The sequence below is a fragment of the Aythya fuligula genome, chromosome Z, assembly GCF_009819795.1.
Source record: "Aythya fuligula isolate bAytFul2 chromosome Z, bAytFul2.pri, whole genome shotgun sequence".
NCBI classification, from domain to species: domain Eukaryota; kingdom Metazoa; phylum Chordata; class Aves; order Anseriformes; family Anatidae; genus Aythya; species Aythya fuligula.
In genome coordinates this window covers 37,366,757-37,386,797 of record NC_045593.1, presented here as the reverse complement: position 1 = coordinate 37,386,797, position 20,041 = coordinate 37,366,757, and the positions used below count along the sequence as shown (strand labels likewise).

General features: G+C 38.4%; 1 protein-coding gene across 2 annotated transcripts in view; it reads left to right on the top strand.

Moving 5' to 3' along the window:
• MLLT3 (MLLT3 super elongation complex subunit) overlaps positions 1 to 20,041 on the top strand; it is a 140,040-nt gene that overhangs the window by 93,831 nt on the left and 26,168 nt on the right. For both annotated transcript variants that reach the window (XM_032206593.1, XM_032206592.1), the window contains exon 6: positions 6,735 to 7,343. In XM_032206593.1, the coding sequence (XP_032062484.1) occupies positions 6,735 to 7,343 (609 nt within the window). The remainder of the gene's footprint in view (positions 1 to 6,734; positions 7,344 to 20,041) is intronic.

Genomic DNA, 20,041 nt, shown 5'->3' with positions numbered 1-20,041 from the left:
ATTGCTTATCCCAAGCCCTATTCAAGCACATTGGGAATTATATTATGTAATATGAAGCCACTATCCAGCCCTGCAAGATGTACAGAGTTCAACACCTTTTTTTTTGCCCTGTAGTTGCAGAATTGTTTTAATCTGCAATGTGTTACCTGTTGAGCAGCACAGGTAAGATCTTAGATTTTCTGTGTTGGTAAGATCTTAGGTTTTTATCATACTTCCAAAAATATTTATTTTTAAAGGCCTGTCAGTACTGTTCCATGAAAGGAGTTATATATGTTGAAGTACTGTGTGTACATAGTGTTACTTGGATTAAGAAATGAAAACATCTACTGGTATTTTAAAATTTGTTTAATGCTCTGTATTATTCTTTTGATGTTTGTTATGCAATGTATCAAAGTAACACTCGCTTGGATTGCTTCAACTAGTATTTGATGAATATACAAATGTAAGCTATGGTATGTAAATATATCACCTGTCAAAAAACCACAATCTCCATTTTGCATATGCAACCTGAGAAACAACTGTTCTATTTGTTGCTCTTGATAGAAACTTGTCATTCACTTTTATTTCTTGCAACACTTCTTAAGGTGAGGAGGAAAACAAACATTTAAACACCCCGTTAGGTTTTGTTAACAACAAAATGAGTTCAAAGTACATTCTGATTTTCAGTAAGGTCTATGTTGTACATGATCTGAATATTTAGCCACATTTCATCCTTGCGAACCTTCCACATTCATCATTATGTTGATATAATTTTACTAGTGAGTATATTTGGATTTTTTTTCCTGTCTTTCAACGTTTATGTTCCTCATGCTGCTTCCTTGAAGTTCATAGTTGGCGTGTGTTAGGGTCATTGCAGAAAATTAGGAAATGAGTGAAGATCTATTTTTTACCTAGAGAATGAACGCAAGCATAAAATCAAGGGCTTGGATGTCTTAATGAGAAAGTAGCTTTCAGACAGCATGGTGTGTATATATGTTGTGGTACTATAAGTATGTCATGTCTCTACTAAGATTTCCATGAAAACGTATGTTTCCAAGTTGTAGAAAGAGGAAGGAACCCTGGTTTTAAAATTTAAAAGCCAAGAGAGATCTCCAGTTCTTATTAGCTTTAATACTTCTGCATCCCAGGACCTATTTCTTAGTTGTCATTTGTTGGACAGACACTAGTTGGACAGTCCCCTCATTTCAGGGATCTAAAATATGTCCTAAGGAGACTAAAAGGAAACATAAGGACTCATTTTTTTAATGGCACACATTTCCCTCTCCCTGGCAATGCTTACAGCTCTGGTGTGATAGAACAAGATAAAAGCATTAATAATAGGTCCAATATAAAATATCGAGCTTTTTAAAATTATCATAAATTTTTATCTTTTTTAAGATATCAGGTAAGGAGTTTTGACTAGAGTAATACATCTTAAGAAATGATTAATGCTTTTCTATTTTTGTTTTTAATTACTGGCCCTGAAAACAGGGAAGTGTCTTACGTTCAGATGTTCAAATGTCATCAGAATGTTGTTTATTGTTGAGGAACATAATGATTTTCATTTACAACTTTGCATTTCAAAGTAATTTATCTTTCATTAGTGTGGAATGTTAGTACAGTGTATATTAATCTAATAGTTGAGAGAGGAGATTTAAAAATTAACCCATTGTTATCTGTATGTTTGTGCGTGATACACCTGGCCAGTAAGCACAGAGTTGGAATCCATGCAAAAGTCTTTTAATTAACTAATTAAAAGAATCTGCAGAATTGGTTGCTTGATGATCTTTCACAAAGCAAGCATTCCTCTGACTTAAGTACCATTATGTACACACGTATAACTTTTAGTTTAAAAATATAATAATAATAATAATTCTCTTCTCCTCCAACATTTAAAACAGCTTTAACTGAGGGAAGAAAAAAAAAGTTTTAATATATCAATCCAATATTATTTTCTAAGTTGTTTTTTTGCCCAGCCTGCTCAACTGCTGAAGAATGAGTATGGTCTTGTAGCTTACAGATGGAATATTTTTGCTTTCCACCAGCTATATATGGGCTCCTGTGATTAGAGTTGTTAATAAAAGAACTGAGGTTATTGTAAGATCTTAGTCCTATACACCCAAATGACCCTATCCATATAGAATGGGGGTTTAATGAACATGGTTCTCATTGCAACCTATGGCAAAAGGGGCCAGGAAGGCCAGAAAGACTGCTAGAATTTAGCTCCTGTGCTTTCAACGATGCTGAAAGGAGATAGATCTTGCGAAGGGTTTGATGTCCCTAGCTGGAGCAGTAAAGTGGGTTGGACAGATAAAAAGAGGGCAAGGTGCTATCATCTGAGGACCTTTACGCTTTCTAGATGTAGTCCATGAAGACTACATCTAGAGCTACGTTTAAGTACAGCCTGCTGGTTTTGCCCAGAAACCCACTGTTCATAAGTGGTATGCTTACCTGGAAGGAATTAATGAAATCATGTGGATTACCAATGGTAATATTAAAATGTCTAAACTGCAAAAGGACATAAGTGGTACTCTGTTGTTCCAACCTACACCCAGCAAGCCATCTCCAGTTCAAGAACTTACCCCTCTGAAGGAAGACAGTGATCTGATTGGGGTGTAGTTCACTGATGAAACATCTCATAGGGAGAAATCTCTTATAGGGAGAATAAAGCTGTAGCACTAGAAGTAACCACAGGACAAAGATTAAGTAAAATATTTAAAGGTAGTGAACAGGTAGTGAACTTAGAGCAGTTTTATTAGCTGCACATCATGGTGCCAGCCATATTTACAGACTCATATTGCTGTTTTAAGGGAGACACTGAATGAATAGGGCACTGGGCAGTCAATGACTGGGAGGTAAACCTCAGTTTGGCAAACTGATAGTTGGAAACAATTGCTGGAGACAGGAGAACAAAGAGGGCACTACATATTGGCTGGGTGAACGAACACGATCATTGAAACTTGATGGCTGCCCGGTTTAGCCAACAGGTAGACAGCCTGACTGACACAAATTAGTGTCTTAAATGATGACCAAGAATGGGAATGCTTACTTGAATGGTTATGTGTTAAATGCGGCTACACTGGACAAACTGATTTATATTGGGAAGGCATAGACGAGGATGGCCTGTATCAGTTAAACTGTGAATGAGTCGTGACTGCCTGTTCATAATGTCATTTATGACTTAACAAAGACCACCTGAGTAAAGTGCCTTCCCTGCATATCAGAGATAAGAAAACATTGTGGCACACCTGGCAGATTGATTATGTTTGCTCACTATGATGCTCAGGGGGTAAAAGATACATATTGGTAGGGGTGGAAGTAATCTCAGGAATTACCATGGCCACAGCTGCTACTGCTGCCGCAGGGGAAAATACAGTCCACAGCCTGAAAAAATTGTTTAGTACACTTCCCTTTCCAGAGGAGATTCAAAGTGATAATAGATCACACTTTACAGCCAAGCTAGTACTTGGCTGGGCAAAGGAGTAAGGGATCCAATAGGTATTTCACACCCCATACTACCCCCAAGCCAATGGTATTGCTGAGAGAACAAATGGGTTGGTCAAGCATTTTACTAAAACTTACAAATCTGAATGGTATCTATGACTGTCTAATGCCATCTATCAGTTAAATAATAGATAGAGCTGAGATGGTTGACTGAAGATGAAAGCGTTTTGCTCTTCTGCCACAACTGTGCTACCAAAAGCAGATGAAAAAAAAACAGGGGATCACCCTAGAGTAGCTTTTATGCAAACCAGCCTGTGCTGGTGAAAATGCTTCAGATTGGAGTACAAATGGTACTAACTACTCCCAAAAATCCCTGTGCATCCAAATCCAGAGATTGCTCAGGAAAGGTGTGCCAGGTTAGCACCCGATGGATCTCACCACTTTTATGACCCTTCTGGTTGAATACAACTGAGCATATTTTCCCTGCTTTTGTGTTCACAGAAATCCTGAGTGAACAGCATGTGTACAGCTGGAAAATGACAAATCAGGAGTTTGAATTGATTATATTATGTTTTACCCTGGCCTTAACGCAATCCATTTTGGTTTAAGGACTCAGAATGGCCATAGTCCCAAGTTTATGTAAAATACACTGGAAGTATGGGACTATGGTCCATCAAAGAAAATTTAAACTTGGCCACTGTGGTTATGCATGGGGCTGAAGTGTATTCCAAACATGAGTGGGACTGGGGTGGAGAAAGATTGTTGCCCCTCCTGAGGGGAGTAGCCAGAGAAGAAATTCCAGTATGGTGTAGAATGATCAATGTATCTACACATGAAAAGTTGCATGAAATATTGTTCAGTGGTCTATTAGGCCCAAGAACAAGGAAGTTTTGTGTTGCTGAAAATTGGGATTGTTGATATAACTGTACTCTAGTAGAACCCACTTTTGTGTCTTTGGCAACAAGGGCGTATAGGATTTACATGAAGATTTATACTCACCGTGGTCAAAGCACAAGCCCCTTGGGACCATGTACTGCTCAAATACACTGCAAGTACTGGAACACCTCAAAGTAAGGCAGACCTAAATCTCTCCACTTTAGTTTTATGTGGAAACAAAATATGTTTAAAGGATGAACAGAGTTTGAGCAACTCTCTAGATGGCTAGACTCTATGCCATTCCAGGAGAGAAAGTACAAATTGGCTGCAGGGTAATCAAAAGGTCTACTCATAAGCCAACTGGAATTATGATTCTACCAAACCAGAAAAGAACAATGGTGATTGTTATAAAGTAACAACCTAATTTGGATTGCTGGCATAATTCCACCTTTAGCAAACTTATAATTGAGTACTTGAATTTCTGACTACTAAACAAAATATAAGGAATACCTGTACAACAGGATGGCTGTGGATCCATGTTTAAGCTGGCTATAATGGATACACACTTGGAACTTCCCCCACAAATTTATAAGTTTGTCTGTGGTAGCATTGCAAAACAATTTCACCTTTTCTAAATGAAAATGGGTTATAGAAAATGAGAACAAAGGTCAGCAGATTCCACTTCTAATAGGGAAAAGCGGAGACACCATAATAGGATGCCTAATTGAAAACAGCACTGAATGTGGAATGGCTTCCCAGCTTACTACAGAAGATGCTGGGAGTAAGCTCAAACATGGCTTTGATCACGTACATGCCTCTCCCCATGGATATGAATGTTGGTACACTTTAATTATATCTTGCTCAGTGCTCATAATGTGTTCCTGGACTAATTTTGAGACCCATTCCACCATAGCACTTTAGTTCAAAATTGAAGTTAAAAAGCTATTTGTACCAACTCGGCCTCCTGTTGAGCTAACTACTCACATCTTCCACAAGGGTCCTTACTTAATTGAAAACATGGGACAACAATGAGTTCTCTTTAACCCTAGCTGGTCTCTAAAAAGGGTAGAGCTGGCATTGCACATTGGAATCTCATGAATCAACTCAAAGTTTGCCACCTTTTTGAGAACTGTCCACGCTGGTTGGTTGGCATGGTTACATGGACATTCTCTGAAATTATCTCAATGCATGCCATGAGATACCACTGAGTTATTGGGAACAGGATTAGGGATATTAAACAGCATAGATGCTAAGGCCTCAGACATCTGTCTGGATATGGAACAAAACATTCAATAAACTTCAATAAAATACACCAGCCATTTACTAGACTGTAAGTGTATTGCACTATTTGTGCATCTGTGATTGTGATAATTCAGCATATTGAATGCAACCGGACTTAACAGTGCCAAATTGGGCATCACTCAGAATCTAAGCCCAGCCACTCCCAACCCCTCTCATATCTGAAGACAAGCTGGAATACAAGGGGGTTTAGGCCCTGCCAAACTTCCTTACCCTTTAATGCAACAGCTCCCCATACACTTAAAACGCATTAGATCTGCTTCTTACATTAATCTATAATGCCTGTATTTGACTCTTGAGACAATCCTTTTTCATGTTCACATCTCTTCAGAGTCTTGTGGTTGATTATTTCCTGGAAGTTTGTATGCTGGGTTGATGCTTCTGCCCACTGTTAAGGCCTTCTCTTGTTTTGCCTATCATATAGGACTTCCAAGTCATCATCCTCTCAGAAACCTGTCTCGTTTACAGTAGGTGAATTTAAAAATGCAATGGAATACTCAACATAGACAGCAGCAATAAATACAAAGAAGAAAACCCTTTTCCTAGAGGCTTTCCATTAACGAACATTGACTGTGAAATGTTGCATGTCCAATCATGTCCACAATAGCCAGGCTGGACCCACAGTTACCATTTTTTCTGGGAGGCTCTGACTAAAGCTGTAGAGGGGATCATGGTCGGGAAGTCGAGCTTTGCCTGAAATGTCATCAGGAGCACGTTTTGCACTGATCCTGAAGTAATTCTGTTAACAATGTATGGTACCTATATGAATTTGTGATGGTATTCTTTCTGCTATTTAATCGTTCTTGATTAACATTTCCTAGGCTATCTTTTTGTGTATCTTAAAATGTATCTTAAAGGCGACATATCATTCTTAAGAGATAAAAACCTAACCCTTTGAAGTACCAACAAGCAGTGATAACTGCTCACGTACAACCACTTTGTAACAGATAAATTGACCAAAATGATCGTTTCTGTATCTATTCCTGCATAGTCATTTGCAGTTTATAGTTTTAACCCTGCAGTTCAAAGTTTTTAATATGAATCCTATGTGCATATTGCTTTTGTCTTTTGGGCTTTAGCGTTTGTTTGTTTGTTTTATGTTTTTTTGAAGTAAAGTTTTGCATTTCCTTTTGCAGGACCCAACTAAGCTTCTGAACACAAATAGCAGTAGCAGCAGTAGTAACAGTTTTTCAAAGCCCCACAAGTTAACAAAGGAGCACAAGGAAAAAACTTCTAAAGACTCGAAAGAACATAAAAGTGCCTTCAAAGAACCTTCCAGGGAACACAACAAATCTTCCAAAGAATCCTTTAAGAAACCCAAAGAAAACAAACCACTAAAAGATGAAAAAATAGTTCCTAAGATGGCCTTCAAGGAACCCAAATCTATGTCCAAGGAGCCAAAATCTGAAAACACTACCATCCTTACCATTACAGGTGGACAGCAGCAAGAAAAGAAGACCCCTACAAAAAGGCCCTCTGTTCTGGACTCTGATGAATCTTCTGCAAAAAAAAGAAAAAAAGTTGTGTCGGAGTCATTATTTAAAAGTTTTTCTAGTGCTCCACCACTGATATTTACTTGTTCAGCTGACAAAAAACAAACAAAGGATAGATCTCAACTCAAGATGGGGAGAGTCAAAATTGAAAGCGATACACTGGAAAAGAAGACATCTACTTTACCACCATTTGATGATATTGTAGATCCCAATGATTCTGACATGGAAGAGAACTTGTCTTCTAAATCTGAAGTAAGTGGTGTTTTGTTTTTCATGTGTGTTGAGTATTTCCAGTCTGTGGGATTGTACACCATACTGTGTTTTCCCCTCCCCTCCTCTTGTCTATTGGCAAATTGTTCAAACTGAAGGATGCTGACTACTTCCAGCTTAAACTTACGTGTATTCTGTTTCAATTGTATTACCTGTTCAAGTCTACTCCATTTATAAATCTGCCAGCATTATGAATAATGAGCATAGGGGAGATGGCTATAAATAATTATTACTGTTTTGATCTTGTTCTTTTTGAATTTCATGCTTTCTGTGATTCTGAGGGAAATTGATTTAAATACTTGTGTTTCACATGCTAAGACTTTGTGTTCACGCATTGGATAATAGCGTAAATTCAGGAAAGGACTGCAGTAATGTAGAGTGTTTGTTATCTTTCTGCTGAAAAGTTCAGTTCTCTAAATGATGCTGGTTTTCTGAAGGAGTTCCTAGGATCTTCTCTCTGATTAATACAATCTATCCAAAAATAATAGGCTTACCCAACAAGAAAGTGTTTCTGTGGAAGTTTAATTTTCTGAAAATACTTCTATACCATGCCTGCTCATTTGTTTCAAGCAAAATATTATTTTGATGATTTAAATCATTCTCCTTATAGGCTTCCCGGAGCATCTTTCATAGACAGATGAGTAGAGAAGGGAAGAGGTAGGAAGAGAAGGCTTATTTGGTGCCTTCATTTGTGCTCATTTGTGTTTATGGCTAGAGGTAGTCATCAGGATAGAGAGAAAGTATTCCCAAACATGCTCGTTCATCCATTCTTTCATTTTTCTGCTGTTTGTGTGCTTCCATTACTGCCATCCAATTCATTGTCCTGCTTGTACTCTCTGGAACAAGCAATAAATACCTGAGGTATCAACATTAGGGTTTTACGTCATAGAAACTTATGCTAGAGAGAGAAAGTCCTTATTTTATTTCTAAATTGGCCCACTACATATGCAACAGCAGTACAATTTCAAAGGTATGTAAAGTGACAGGCTCCTTTCTATAGCACAGCGCTGGTGAAGTCGTGGTTATGAAGTTGCCTTTAAACCTGAAAATTTTCATATATAACAGCCTAGGCATGAATTGTATTTTAATGTCTTTTAGAAGCTGAATCTTCCGTTTTAAAGTTAAGGCAGTATCCTGCAACTCAGTACCTATTCTCAGTGAAGCTATCCAATTAGCACAGAGGTCGATTTCAGACTTCCTATTCATTGAAATACATGCTGTGTAAATGCACGTACATTTCTACTGGAGCATTAGTTCTCTGTTTTTTGTTTGTTTGTTTGTTTTTTGTTTGTTTGTTTGTTTGTTTGTTTTTGGCTGGGATAGAGTTAATTTTCTTCCTAGTAGCTGGTATCATGCTGTGTTTTAGATTTAGGACAAGAATAATACTGATACTCACTAATGTTTTAGTTGTTGCAGAGGGAATTTTATACTTCTTGTGCTGCCCTGCCAGCAAGGACTCTGGGGGTACAGAAGGAACTGTGAGGGGACAGAACCAGAACAGTTAGCCCAAACTGGCCAAAGGGATATTCCACACCATACAATGCTATCCTCAACTATAAAACTGGGGGGCTGCTGCTCGAACAGGGGTTGGGGCATCGGTCAGTGTGTGGTGAGCAATTGCATTCTGCATCACTTGCTTTGTATGTTCTATTATTATTATTATCTTCATTATTATTATTATTTCCTCTCCCTTTTCTGTCATATTAAACTGTCTTTCATCTCAACCCATGAGTTTTTACCTTTTTTTTTTTTTAGATTCTCTCCCCCATTCCACTGTGAGTATATGGGTCTGAGTGAATGGCTGTGTCATGCTTATCTGGCTGCTGGGTTTAAACCACAGCAAGAATAGTTGTGAGGAAAGGGGAGAGATCTTCATTTCAGGGCCTTTGGAGGGTTCTTGCCTTAGCAAATATCTGTTGCTTCTGAATTTTGCTCATTAACTCATTTTTATAGTATTACAGAAACCACTTAAGAAATGGGACAAGGGTAAGCAGTGCTGGCATTGTTTCTGGATTTATTTATTTTTTTTTTACAAATCACATAGTAGAAGTTTGGATGAACTTGTGCTTCTATTGATTGCATTCACCACAAGCTAAAACATCTTGTAAAAGTAAGATTCTTTCTCTTGCTGGTCAGACCTCAGGGCTGAGAGCTGTGGGTAGTCCAGGTTCAGTTCAAGTCACTTTCTAAGAGCCATCTTTTAAAACAGAGGGAGCAGATGATTTCAAAGTGTCTCAAGTCAAACAAGTCAGGTGGAAGGTAAGCTTGGCTTAGCAGGGGTCTTCTTCTAGAGCATAGGCAAAAAGGAAGATATATGGACACTGGAAGCAAGGTGAAGCTAGACAGGACGTCTACAGAGATGCTGTTTGCCATTGTAGGGAGAAAATTCATGTGGCAAAAGCTCACTTAAAGTTGAATTTGGCCAGTACTATAGTGGACAACAAAAAGAGCTTTAAGTATGTTATCAGCAAAAGGAGGACAAGAGATGACATTGGTCCATAACTTGATGAGGCTGGTCACCTCACACATGCAGTCATAGGCAAAGCAGAGACATTTAATGGCTTTGTTGCCTCTGTCTTTAACACTGATGATGGGCCCTGTGTCCCCTGGAGCCCTGACACTCCCAGCTGATCCTGAACTTGTAGGGGATTTGCTGCTCCATCTGACTGCGTATACAGGGCCCAATGGGATTCATCCCAGGGTACTGAGAGAGCTGGCTGATGTCATCACAAGACATCTCAATAATTTATCAACAGTCTTGGGAATCTGGAGATGTCCCAGTCAATTGGAAGCCGGCAAGTGTTGTCCCAGTTTTCAAGAAGGGTGAAAAAGAAGACCGTGGTAATTACAAGCCTGTCACCAACTCTTCAGTGCCAGGTAAAATTGAATAGATTGTTCTGTGAGTTACTGAAAAAACACTTGAAAGACAATGCAGTCACTGGTCTTAAAAATAAAAGGATTCATGAGGGGAAAGTCCTGTTTAACAAACTCAATTTCCTTTTATGACAAGGTTACCCATCTACTTCACCAAGGGAAGCCAAGGCCTTTCCAGCTCCTCGTGCTGCCCTGCCAGCGAGGAGCCTGGGGGTGCCCCAGGAGCTGGGGGGGACACGGCCAGGACAGCTGGCCCAGGCTGGCCAGAGGGGTGTCCCATATGATGCAATGGTGTGCTTGGCACACCATTGTGTGCCAAGTGACACAGTGACAGCTGGGGTAAAGAAGGAGGAAGGGGGGATGTTCAGAGTGATGGAGTTTTGTCTCCGCGAGAAACTGTTAGGTGTGACAGACCCTGCTTTCTTGGAAGTGGCTGAGCACGCTGCCTGGGAAGTAGCCAAGCAATTCCTTGTCTGGCTTTGCTTGGACACACGGCTTTTCCTTCACCTGGTGAACTAACCTTATTTCAACCCATGAGTTCTCTCACTTTTACCTCTCTGATTCTCTCCCCCATCCCACCTGGGGAGAGTGGGCGAGCGGCTGTGTGGAGCTGAGCTGCCCGCTGGGTGATATCACAACCCAGGATCCAGTGCCTGAGAGGAGTTTTTCTTCATAAGGTAGTGCACGTCTGACAGTGGCTTGTCCAGCCTCTGAACTACACCATGCAACTTGGGCTCAATTCATGCTGGTTAGCATGCTGTTATTGCCTGGCAGGTGACTGAGGGAGAAAAAGCAGGCACTACCCTGTGATGTCCAGTAGTCAGCACCTGCTCTGAGCTCCTAGTAGACTTAGAAAATTACAGCAGGAAACAAAGCAAATATCATCTCTGCTTAATGATAAACTTTCTGCTTTTTTTAAATAACCTTTCAATGTATGAGTTAATCACCAGGTGTGGTTATTTCTCTGTGGTATATCGCATATGCTGCTGTATGGGGCACAGCTGTATATACTCCAGCTCCGGTTTTCTGTTGACTTTGGGTTTTGTCAAATGAAGTGTGTGTCCCAATTTTTCATTGTGCAGCTTTGTTGAGTATTGCTTTTCAAATACGTTTGTAATTAGAGTTCAGCATTGCTGATAGACTCGGTGTTCAAAACGGTATGGGTCTTTTTGAGTCACATGAGCTAACAGAGCTATTCAGGAGCTTTAGTTTATTCAGTTAGAAATGGCCAAGGATTTGTTTTACTGGCTTTGCTGTAGTGTATAAAGTCGAGCAGGGAGTTAAAGCATGCTAGATTTATAGCTTTAATGAGGTGTATGAGTATTAGCAGAGTCCACTTGAAAAACTCCAAAGATTATGCTTTTAAATTCAATAACAGGATGTTTTAGTTGAAGAAAACTGTATGCTTCTTATGTGGGATAGTGTAGCAACGTGATAAAAATAAAATATAAAATGGACTTGACCTTGTTTTTGCTTTCTGATCATGAAATAGAGTTATGATCTCGTAATATTTAACTGAGCTGTACACTGGGTGGGGGAGATACAAAGCTTTGGTTCCAAGGTAGGTGTCTTTCATGGCCAGAGCTGCCCCTTCTGAACTGTGGAATCACGGCAGAAGGGATGCTGTCATATTTCTTCCATGTTTGTTACCAATTTTGCAAGGCTGGGTAGGGAGAAAAAAATAGCGCAAAGCTCTAAATGAATCTGTGGTGGCAGAGTGGCACAAAAGAGAAGGAGCTTAGATGTTGCTAATCTCAGTACATCACCATCTATGAAAGCAGAGGTTTGTGGATGTTTTAGAGAGTCCATGTAGCTCTATTTTATGAGCTGCTGCCTCCAGACTGATTATGTTGCACACGATGAGTATTGTTTTTTTCTTCCTGCAATTACAGCATTGCCATTGGTAGTAGCAGCTTTTTGGCATGCTGAAGCCTTTTGGGATACAAATTTAGAAATGCATGCTAGCAAATTGTGACAGCTCGAGGGTGAGGCATTTTGGTTTTTAAAAGCATGGTACTTTAGCAAGCCATTTGCTTATAGTAAAAATGCAAAAACTTCTTAGGAAGTCCATTACAGAACAATGAATATATAGCAGTGCTCACATAGACTAGGGTCTTGTATTTAATGAAGTGTTCGCATGTCTTAAAGCAGTCTTAAAGTTGCAACATGAGTACCTTTTTAAAGTAATCCATAAAATACCACTTTGGATCTGGCATAAGATCTATTAATTTGACTATTACAAATGTGCAAGAATATCTGGAAAACCCCCATTGTCTTGTAAAACCTCCAGGTCCTTGTTAGCTGAACACTCCTGCTTTCTGCCAGGGCTGGGAGCCAAAGTAAGATCTCTTTCAGATAATACTTATTTTAAAGTAGTAGCAGTGAACAAGAGCTCCATATGGAGTTTTCATGTAGTTAACTTATGTTTTCTGGGGAAAATAAATAAATAAATAAGTATGCTAGGTTTGAATTTTGTGTGTGAAATTGGGGCTCTCTTAACATTGTTAATGATGTTGAATACTGAGAACAGAAGAGATAAGTTTATACTGATCATGTCCTTAATTTCAGGCTGTGGACTGTGGATTTGCAAGCTGTCATATTCTTAGAGTCTTTACTTTTTACTTGATGCTTTTATCCATTTTTTCTGCCACTATCAACCATTGCTGTGGGCTTGTTTGCCTACAGCACTCCAGTGTGGATGAGGTAATTCAGTAATCACAGGCAGGTGATAGATAAAATACCGCACAGACCAAATATACAGTCCAAAATACTTCCAGATCGTACTTGCAGAGAAATGGTGGCCTAAGATGGTCGATCCTCCTTAGAGCAACAGTAGCAGGCACAAGGATGCTGAATGGTCTTCAGCATCTACTGTAGTATGAGGCCATTCAACTGCTGTACTGAGCCTGTTTTCATTATCTATTACGATGGAGGTAAAATGTTTATGCTTCACTTGCAAAAGCTTAAGTGCACATTAAACTGCTCTGTATGCGGTGAGATGAATCACTGCAGGATAAGGAAGCAGTGAGACCAAAAGGCAGTGATGCTGTTGTGGCAGCAAGCTGGGATGTTGAGCTTTTGTTACTACGGTGTGTTTGGAATTCATTGGCTTACAAAAATACTGCAGATTTAGAAATTAATCGGGAGAAATATTGTGTAGGTATGGTTAAATGTTCAGGTTACGACTGCGATTTTGCAAAAGGAAATATTGCATTCTTGAGTCAAAGTCATGTGTATTGCATTATTTTTTCAATTTTAGGAGGTGTCATATTTAAACACAGAAAACATGTGAATATCATTGTATGTTGTTAGGCTACTGGTTTAGTCTTCAGTATCTGACCTTATTCACAAGAGTGGCTACATCTGTTTCAGTGGAGACCACTCATGTGGATTAACTCAATCATCTGCATAAATGCATTTTTGGACGGGGGCCTTGTTTTCAGTACATTTGCCTGCAGCAAGTAAGGATTTCAACAGGGTACGTGCAGTGCCAATATCTTAATTCTTCAGTGACATTGAAGACTGTATGTTTGGACCGGTAAAGTCATGACAGTTTTGCAGTGTAAAGATGATCGTGGCAGAAATGCTATAGATATTTTAATCATGATCATGTGAAATCTCCTCGGTGTAGATTTCGTTGCTTTTAAGTTGCTTTAGCTGCTTACATCTATGACGTTGTGATCTAGTGAAATGGCTTTATATATAATTACCATAAAATCCAACACCTGTTAGTTACCAGCTGAAATAGTTTAACTCTGTCTACAACAGTTAGATCTATCCGAGGCTTTTATGCCCTTTTTTAATGCGGAACCACCAAGTTTACAGTTGTTTTCTTTGGCAAAAATGGCATGTACTTTTGAAAGTCTGCTGCCAAGCTCACTGTGAAATTCCTTAGATAATTTTCATAGCATTTCCCATTCAAAAACTTGCAATCTAGAGTGATGACTGATGTGATTTCTCCAGGACAGACCATAAACACACAATGTAATTTTTACATTTTAAAGGCTTAGTAATCCTCTGGAGTGTAATTTTACCAGGGAGAATAAGGGCTGTCTGAACACACTGCTGCTACTGTGGGTGGAGTATCTATCATGGATGTGTAGAATTAATGGCAATTTATTGCCTGCTGATGAGGTGACACCTTTCAGCAGTCCATGCTGTGGAGTCCTGGAGTTGTCCAAGGTGTCTGTGGTTGATTTTGTACCTTGGGAGTGTCTGGGGGGTCTCTTTCTGAATGGGTAAGGGATGCTTTAGTTGATCGTTGTATGCCTGCCTTAAATTGAAGGATGACAGTACCTGTAGACGATTGTTCTGTATGTAATTGTTCATCCAGTGTCGACATGTGATGTGACCCTGGTATACAACATAACTCAAAGCAGATGTGATCCAGCCGTGCTATTTCTTGCCCTTTGCATGGCTGCCTGTTCCCACATAGCAATAGCGTCCAGTTTTTCATATCAAAATCATTTTGTGTTGAGCAGCAGTTACTGTTCAGAGAACATGCCTGTAACTAATTCTGCTAATATATTTTGCATTAGCTAAAGATAGTCATCCATCACCGCAACGGCAACAGAAAAACTGTCATTTACTTGTTTTAAGAAGCATTGGTGTGAATTTGGTTTAACTGAATTGTGTTGTCATTCAGTGGTGCTGTCTTAGTCAGCTTAGTAATTTACCACAGCTGACGTTTTTGTAAAAAAAAAAAAAAAAAAAAAAGTTGTTGCAAGATGGATTTTTCTTCAAACTAATTCCTTTGAACAAATAAACAATTAACTTTAAGTAAAACATCCAGCTATGTTGATAGTAATTCCCATAAAACCTATCTTTTTCTGTTAAAAGCCAAAGTTTGTATCTCCCCTTGAAAATATAAATTATCTGGCCAACTGAAATACTTTGAGGACTTAAGTGGGATGTTAAATGTTCCTGTCCAAGCAGCAACATCTCATACCATTCAAAAATTTGTATTTAACTTTTTATTTTGCTAAAAAATTTGCACATTAGTGGTGATTTTATCACATTGAAAATGATACTACTTGCATAGATGTGTAGGATAGCAAGACAGAGCTGCATAATTCTAGGGGACTGTATGTAAGTGTTTTTGTTTGTTTGTTTGTTTTGTTTTTTTTTTTTTTGATTGATTGTTTGTTTGTTTTAAATGATCTTGAGACACTTTAGCTGTTTTTGTTGTGTGATTGAATCTCTGTGAAGGAATTGCTTACTCTAAACTAACTGCGTTGCAAGCCACCTGGCAGAAGTGAAGGAAATGATGTTCCATGTTGGAGGAGCTGATGCATCAGGCAGCAGATTTAGGAGGTAGGGATGGATACATGGAGCACTGAACCTATCTGAATCTGCTTAGGTAGTCAGAGAATTTGTATCACAGCCTTGGAGCAATACAGGAGAATGTTTAAAATAGGCTAATACATACCCTGTCACCAGGAGAGCTGTATTTTCTAGCTGAAATTGACAGGCAGCTCTTCTGGTACCTGAGCACTCTTGAGGGAATATATATCTGCGGATAGTGGATACCAGGAATGGCAGAAACTGAACCAATGGCATTGCCATTCCTTACTCTTATCCGGAGATTACATGCGAGTCTGACCTGTATGCTTTTAATGATTCACATTATCAGCTACAAAAGTGTTGTGTTTTAAACCATGACAAGAAATGAGTAAATATAAGCTATGATAATTTTAATTTCTTTCATTGTATCCATAACTTTTGTTGCCCAATAATACAGTTTATTTAATACATTGTCGTTTTATTCTATGGATGAAAAGGATGTGGTTTTGAGATGGTGCCTATTGTATAGCACCTTCCCTAAGGAGAACAAAATATGAGTGGGCCTGAATATCAACCTAAAAAGATGGTCTGAATAGTCTGAAGCACAGCAGTTCACAGGTTTGAGGCAGGAGACTGCAAAAGGGAAATAGCCACTCTTAGTGTTCTTGTTAACCTAAATTTGCTTTGGCAGAGGACTGTGAGGAGTAGATAAAATTTTGCAAGGTAGATGTTACAGTTTTAGCCAAAGAAAACAGTTTGTAGGTGTGATGATTCAACTTGATTTATTTGTGCCATATACTGTCTTTTTGATCTTTTGAACATTGTGAAACTCCAGATTGATTGATAAGGGTTACAATACATGGAAAGAGATATTAATTTAGCCAGTATTTTTAATACTATAATAACTTCAGTTACCTGTATCAATTACAACTATATTACAATGCATTATAATGCTTTGAGTCAAATGTAGTTTAAAAATAAACAGTTATTTCTTTTAGAGATTTTATTTGTTTTTATCCTGTGGTATTAACTTATTACTTCTTATGTAACAACTGCAAAATTCTACTAACTGAGCACAATGTCAGAAATCTAAGTCTGCAAAGTAGACTTAGTGTTGAGGAGTTTTAAATGAGCATTATTTTTTTGTATTAATTGGTGGAAATACATTTGTAGGCAAGGATACAGCACACAGATGTCAGCTGTTAATGGTAAAAGACCAATAAAAATACGTCAATCTGTTCTGTGTTCTAAGAGAATCAGCACTGCACAGTACGATGTGTTTCTAATACGCATAAACTTTTGTGAAAACCATTACACAACTGCATAATAATATTAACATAGAGTGAGTGCTTAGGAACCATACTGACAGATGCTTCAAAAATATCTATAGAGAAAAATGTTCTTGTGTCATACTGTTGGCAACCACAGCATTGGCATCTGAAAATTATTGTTCATTCTATGATATTACTAGATGGCTAAAAAATACCAAGCTCTGAAAATGGTTTGCAGGGCTTTAATTTGTTCTAGCACTTGAGATTTTTTAATTACAAAGCTTTTTGTATTTTTCTGTACAGCTTTTTGCTGAAACTGGAGGGTACAGAAATGAAAGCTGTGATTTTAATGTAATTACTTAAATCCCAGGAATCATGTTTGAGCAAACACTAAATGTAACAAACCTCCCTGTAAAAACTGTCAAGTCCAACGCTGCTGTCATGGAAGAGCTGCATTGGTACTCTGTGTGAAATTTTGAGAATAACTGTTGTTTTTTTTTTTTTTTTCCGGAATATTGGTTCAGGAGCCAGTGGTCTATAATAGCAAAGATGGTGTGAAAAGACTCTGCTGCAGCAGTTTAGAAGAAAAGCTTTTTTTTTTTTTTTTTTTTTTTTTTTTCCCCTCAGATATTGAGGTCTGTTTTTACTTGATATGTATGGTTTTCATGGATTTCTGCACACTGAATATTTAGAGTAGGCTGTGCTGGGAGCACTCCACATAGTTTGAGCTACATAAGAAGAGAGAGGAACTACGGTGAATTTGCGAACTCTGTGAGTACCTGCTGAGAAGACCCGCTCTTTAATGGTATGGAAATGTACCGTAGTGCAGAATAACATCCATAAAAGAAGTTTTACAAGTAGTCAGACGGTTCTCCAGCTGTTTCTTTGTTAAAAGGAACACACTGATTTCTAATACCAGGACCTTAAATCTGGGAGAATTTAGATGAACAGCCTTGTTATGGCACCAAAGGTGACAACAAACTGTCCTTTCACTCTCCCAGAGTGCAGAACTGAAGCTGCATCAACATCTGCCCTTCTCAGCACTGGTACGTAAAATAAGGCATAGCAGAGAAAACAGGGCAACAGAAGAGAATTGGGAAGCTTTGACTTCCCATACAGCAGCTGTCAGGGCAGTCCAGAACATCTACCACCTATCTTCTCTTTTTCTATTAGTCCAATTGTAGAACAGAACATGTAGATCAGTTGATTGAAAACTATCTCATTGGCTTTAACGCCTAGTCTGAATTTTCTAGCTTTTATCTAGTTTTAAGACTGAGTTAGACTTTCTTTTTTTTTTTCTTCTCTAAAACCCATTTCTCGCTTTTGTGCCCAGCTGGCTTCTGAGAGCTTTGTGAGTAGAGTGTGTGGAAGTTTTTAAAGGAAAACTAAAAGAGTTGTAAAGTCAAACTCCCAGAAAATCAATACCTGAATATTGCATGTTGGCTTAGTTTGGCCTTTCCACATCTACAAGAGTACATAAGCACAGTCATCATTCTCTCTCCACAAGGCTTTTGTACCACTGAGTTTACAAGATACAGAAAATTAATTGAAATAGTAATTTACTTAGCATATCTTTATCTTCCCATTTTTTCTTTTGTTTGGATGTTTTTTCTTTAATGCATAATTCAGACTTTTCACACCATACAGAGCTGTTAACTTCCCCTTGTTGTGCTGCTCACACTATATTAATGCTTCAGAAATACTTATGTCCTTTCACAGACTTCTAGGGAAATGTGGTCCAGATTTTAGTTCCAATTTTGAGATGGCAAAGACTTTATGTAAGCCTGTCTTTGACACCAGTGCCTTCACCTTTAGAACAGTGTTCTCATTCTTCTTGGTACAGGGTCAATTTAATTAATAAACAAACTACCAATTGTTAAAAAAAAATTGTTTGAAACAAGACCGTAAATAATTATGACAGCTAATTGTATCAATAACCTAAGTCACATTTTCTGCCAAATGACTGTTTTAACTGGTAAAAAAATCCTCAAGAAAATACACATCTGTTTGCATTTGTATTTGTTGTAATTAATAAAAAGTAATCCAGAAACTATACATCTATATGCATTTGCATTTAGGCACATATATTTTTTAAGTGAATAATATGCTAATATCAATAAAGGTTCAGCTGTTATGTAAGCTGTATGTTAGTTTTTGTTGTGAGAGAGAACCATTTTAGTTCCCCACACCTCTCAAAAATAAATTATATGGCATTTCCTGTTAAAATTTTGCATCTTCTTAGTTTTAAACTACTTTTCTCAATATTTTGTTATTGCTTTAACATCGTAGTTAGGAATAATTTTTTCCACTTCTGTAAGAAAAGGTTCATTTAATTTAATTTTATTTTTTTTTGCTCAGTACTTCTGTTCATGCCCCGTCTCTGTGAGCTTGCAGTCTGTAAGCTAACTTTCCCCAGTGGTTAAAAAGGAGCAGTTTTACCCTGCCTTGTAGGTTAATTGCCAATGCAGCTGCTGGAGCCACGATGTGGTGGCACAGAATTTGGCAGGGCGCAGGCTGCTCAGTTCTGATTTCGAGCATTGAGAACGTGGAAGTGGTGTCTTCCCATGGCAGAGGCAGACATGGTCTCTTGGTGGTTGAGGTGGGGTTGTTCTCTGTGTTCGCTGAGCTACAGATGGGTTGGATTTCTCTCCTGAAAGCCAAAGTGGTGGTTGATGACAGGGCACTTCAGAACAGAAGTTTTAAGTACAGGACTCCTGTTAGAAGAAGGCTTGTCCTATGGCACACGTTCCTTCTTCCTGAGAAGCTAACTTCTGGCAAAGTGGAAGTAGAAAAATACCCAACTGTAAGTGGTTTTAAGTGGGTAGACTTTTCAGTACGTACAGCACAGGGAAACCTCAATCTTTAGACTGTTGTGCCTAAAACCAGGAAATATGCAGGCTAGCTGATAGGAAGTGGGATACTACTGCAGCACTTTAATTTTATTTCAGGAAATAATACACTAGGTTCCTTTAATGGTGGTTCAGGGGAAGGTATGAAAAGCGCTCGTCACCCACATGCAGATGTTTTCTATTTTTCAGTGTAAGGAGCTTAAAATGATGGGGTTTATTTTTTCATTTTGCTACATGACTCCAACCAACCATGAAGTATTATGCAAACAGCTCTCTTTTATGCCATGTCATAAACGGGTGAGATTACCTGAATATTGTTTCTAGCTTGAGAATAAATTGTTGTACTACTTACAGAAAACAAAGAAGAGAGAGCTTGTAATGGACAGAAGGCAAGTGAACTGAT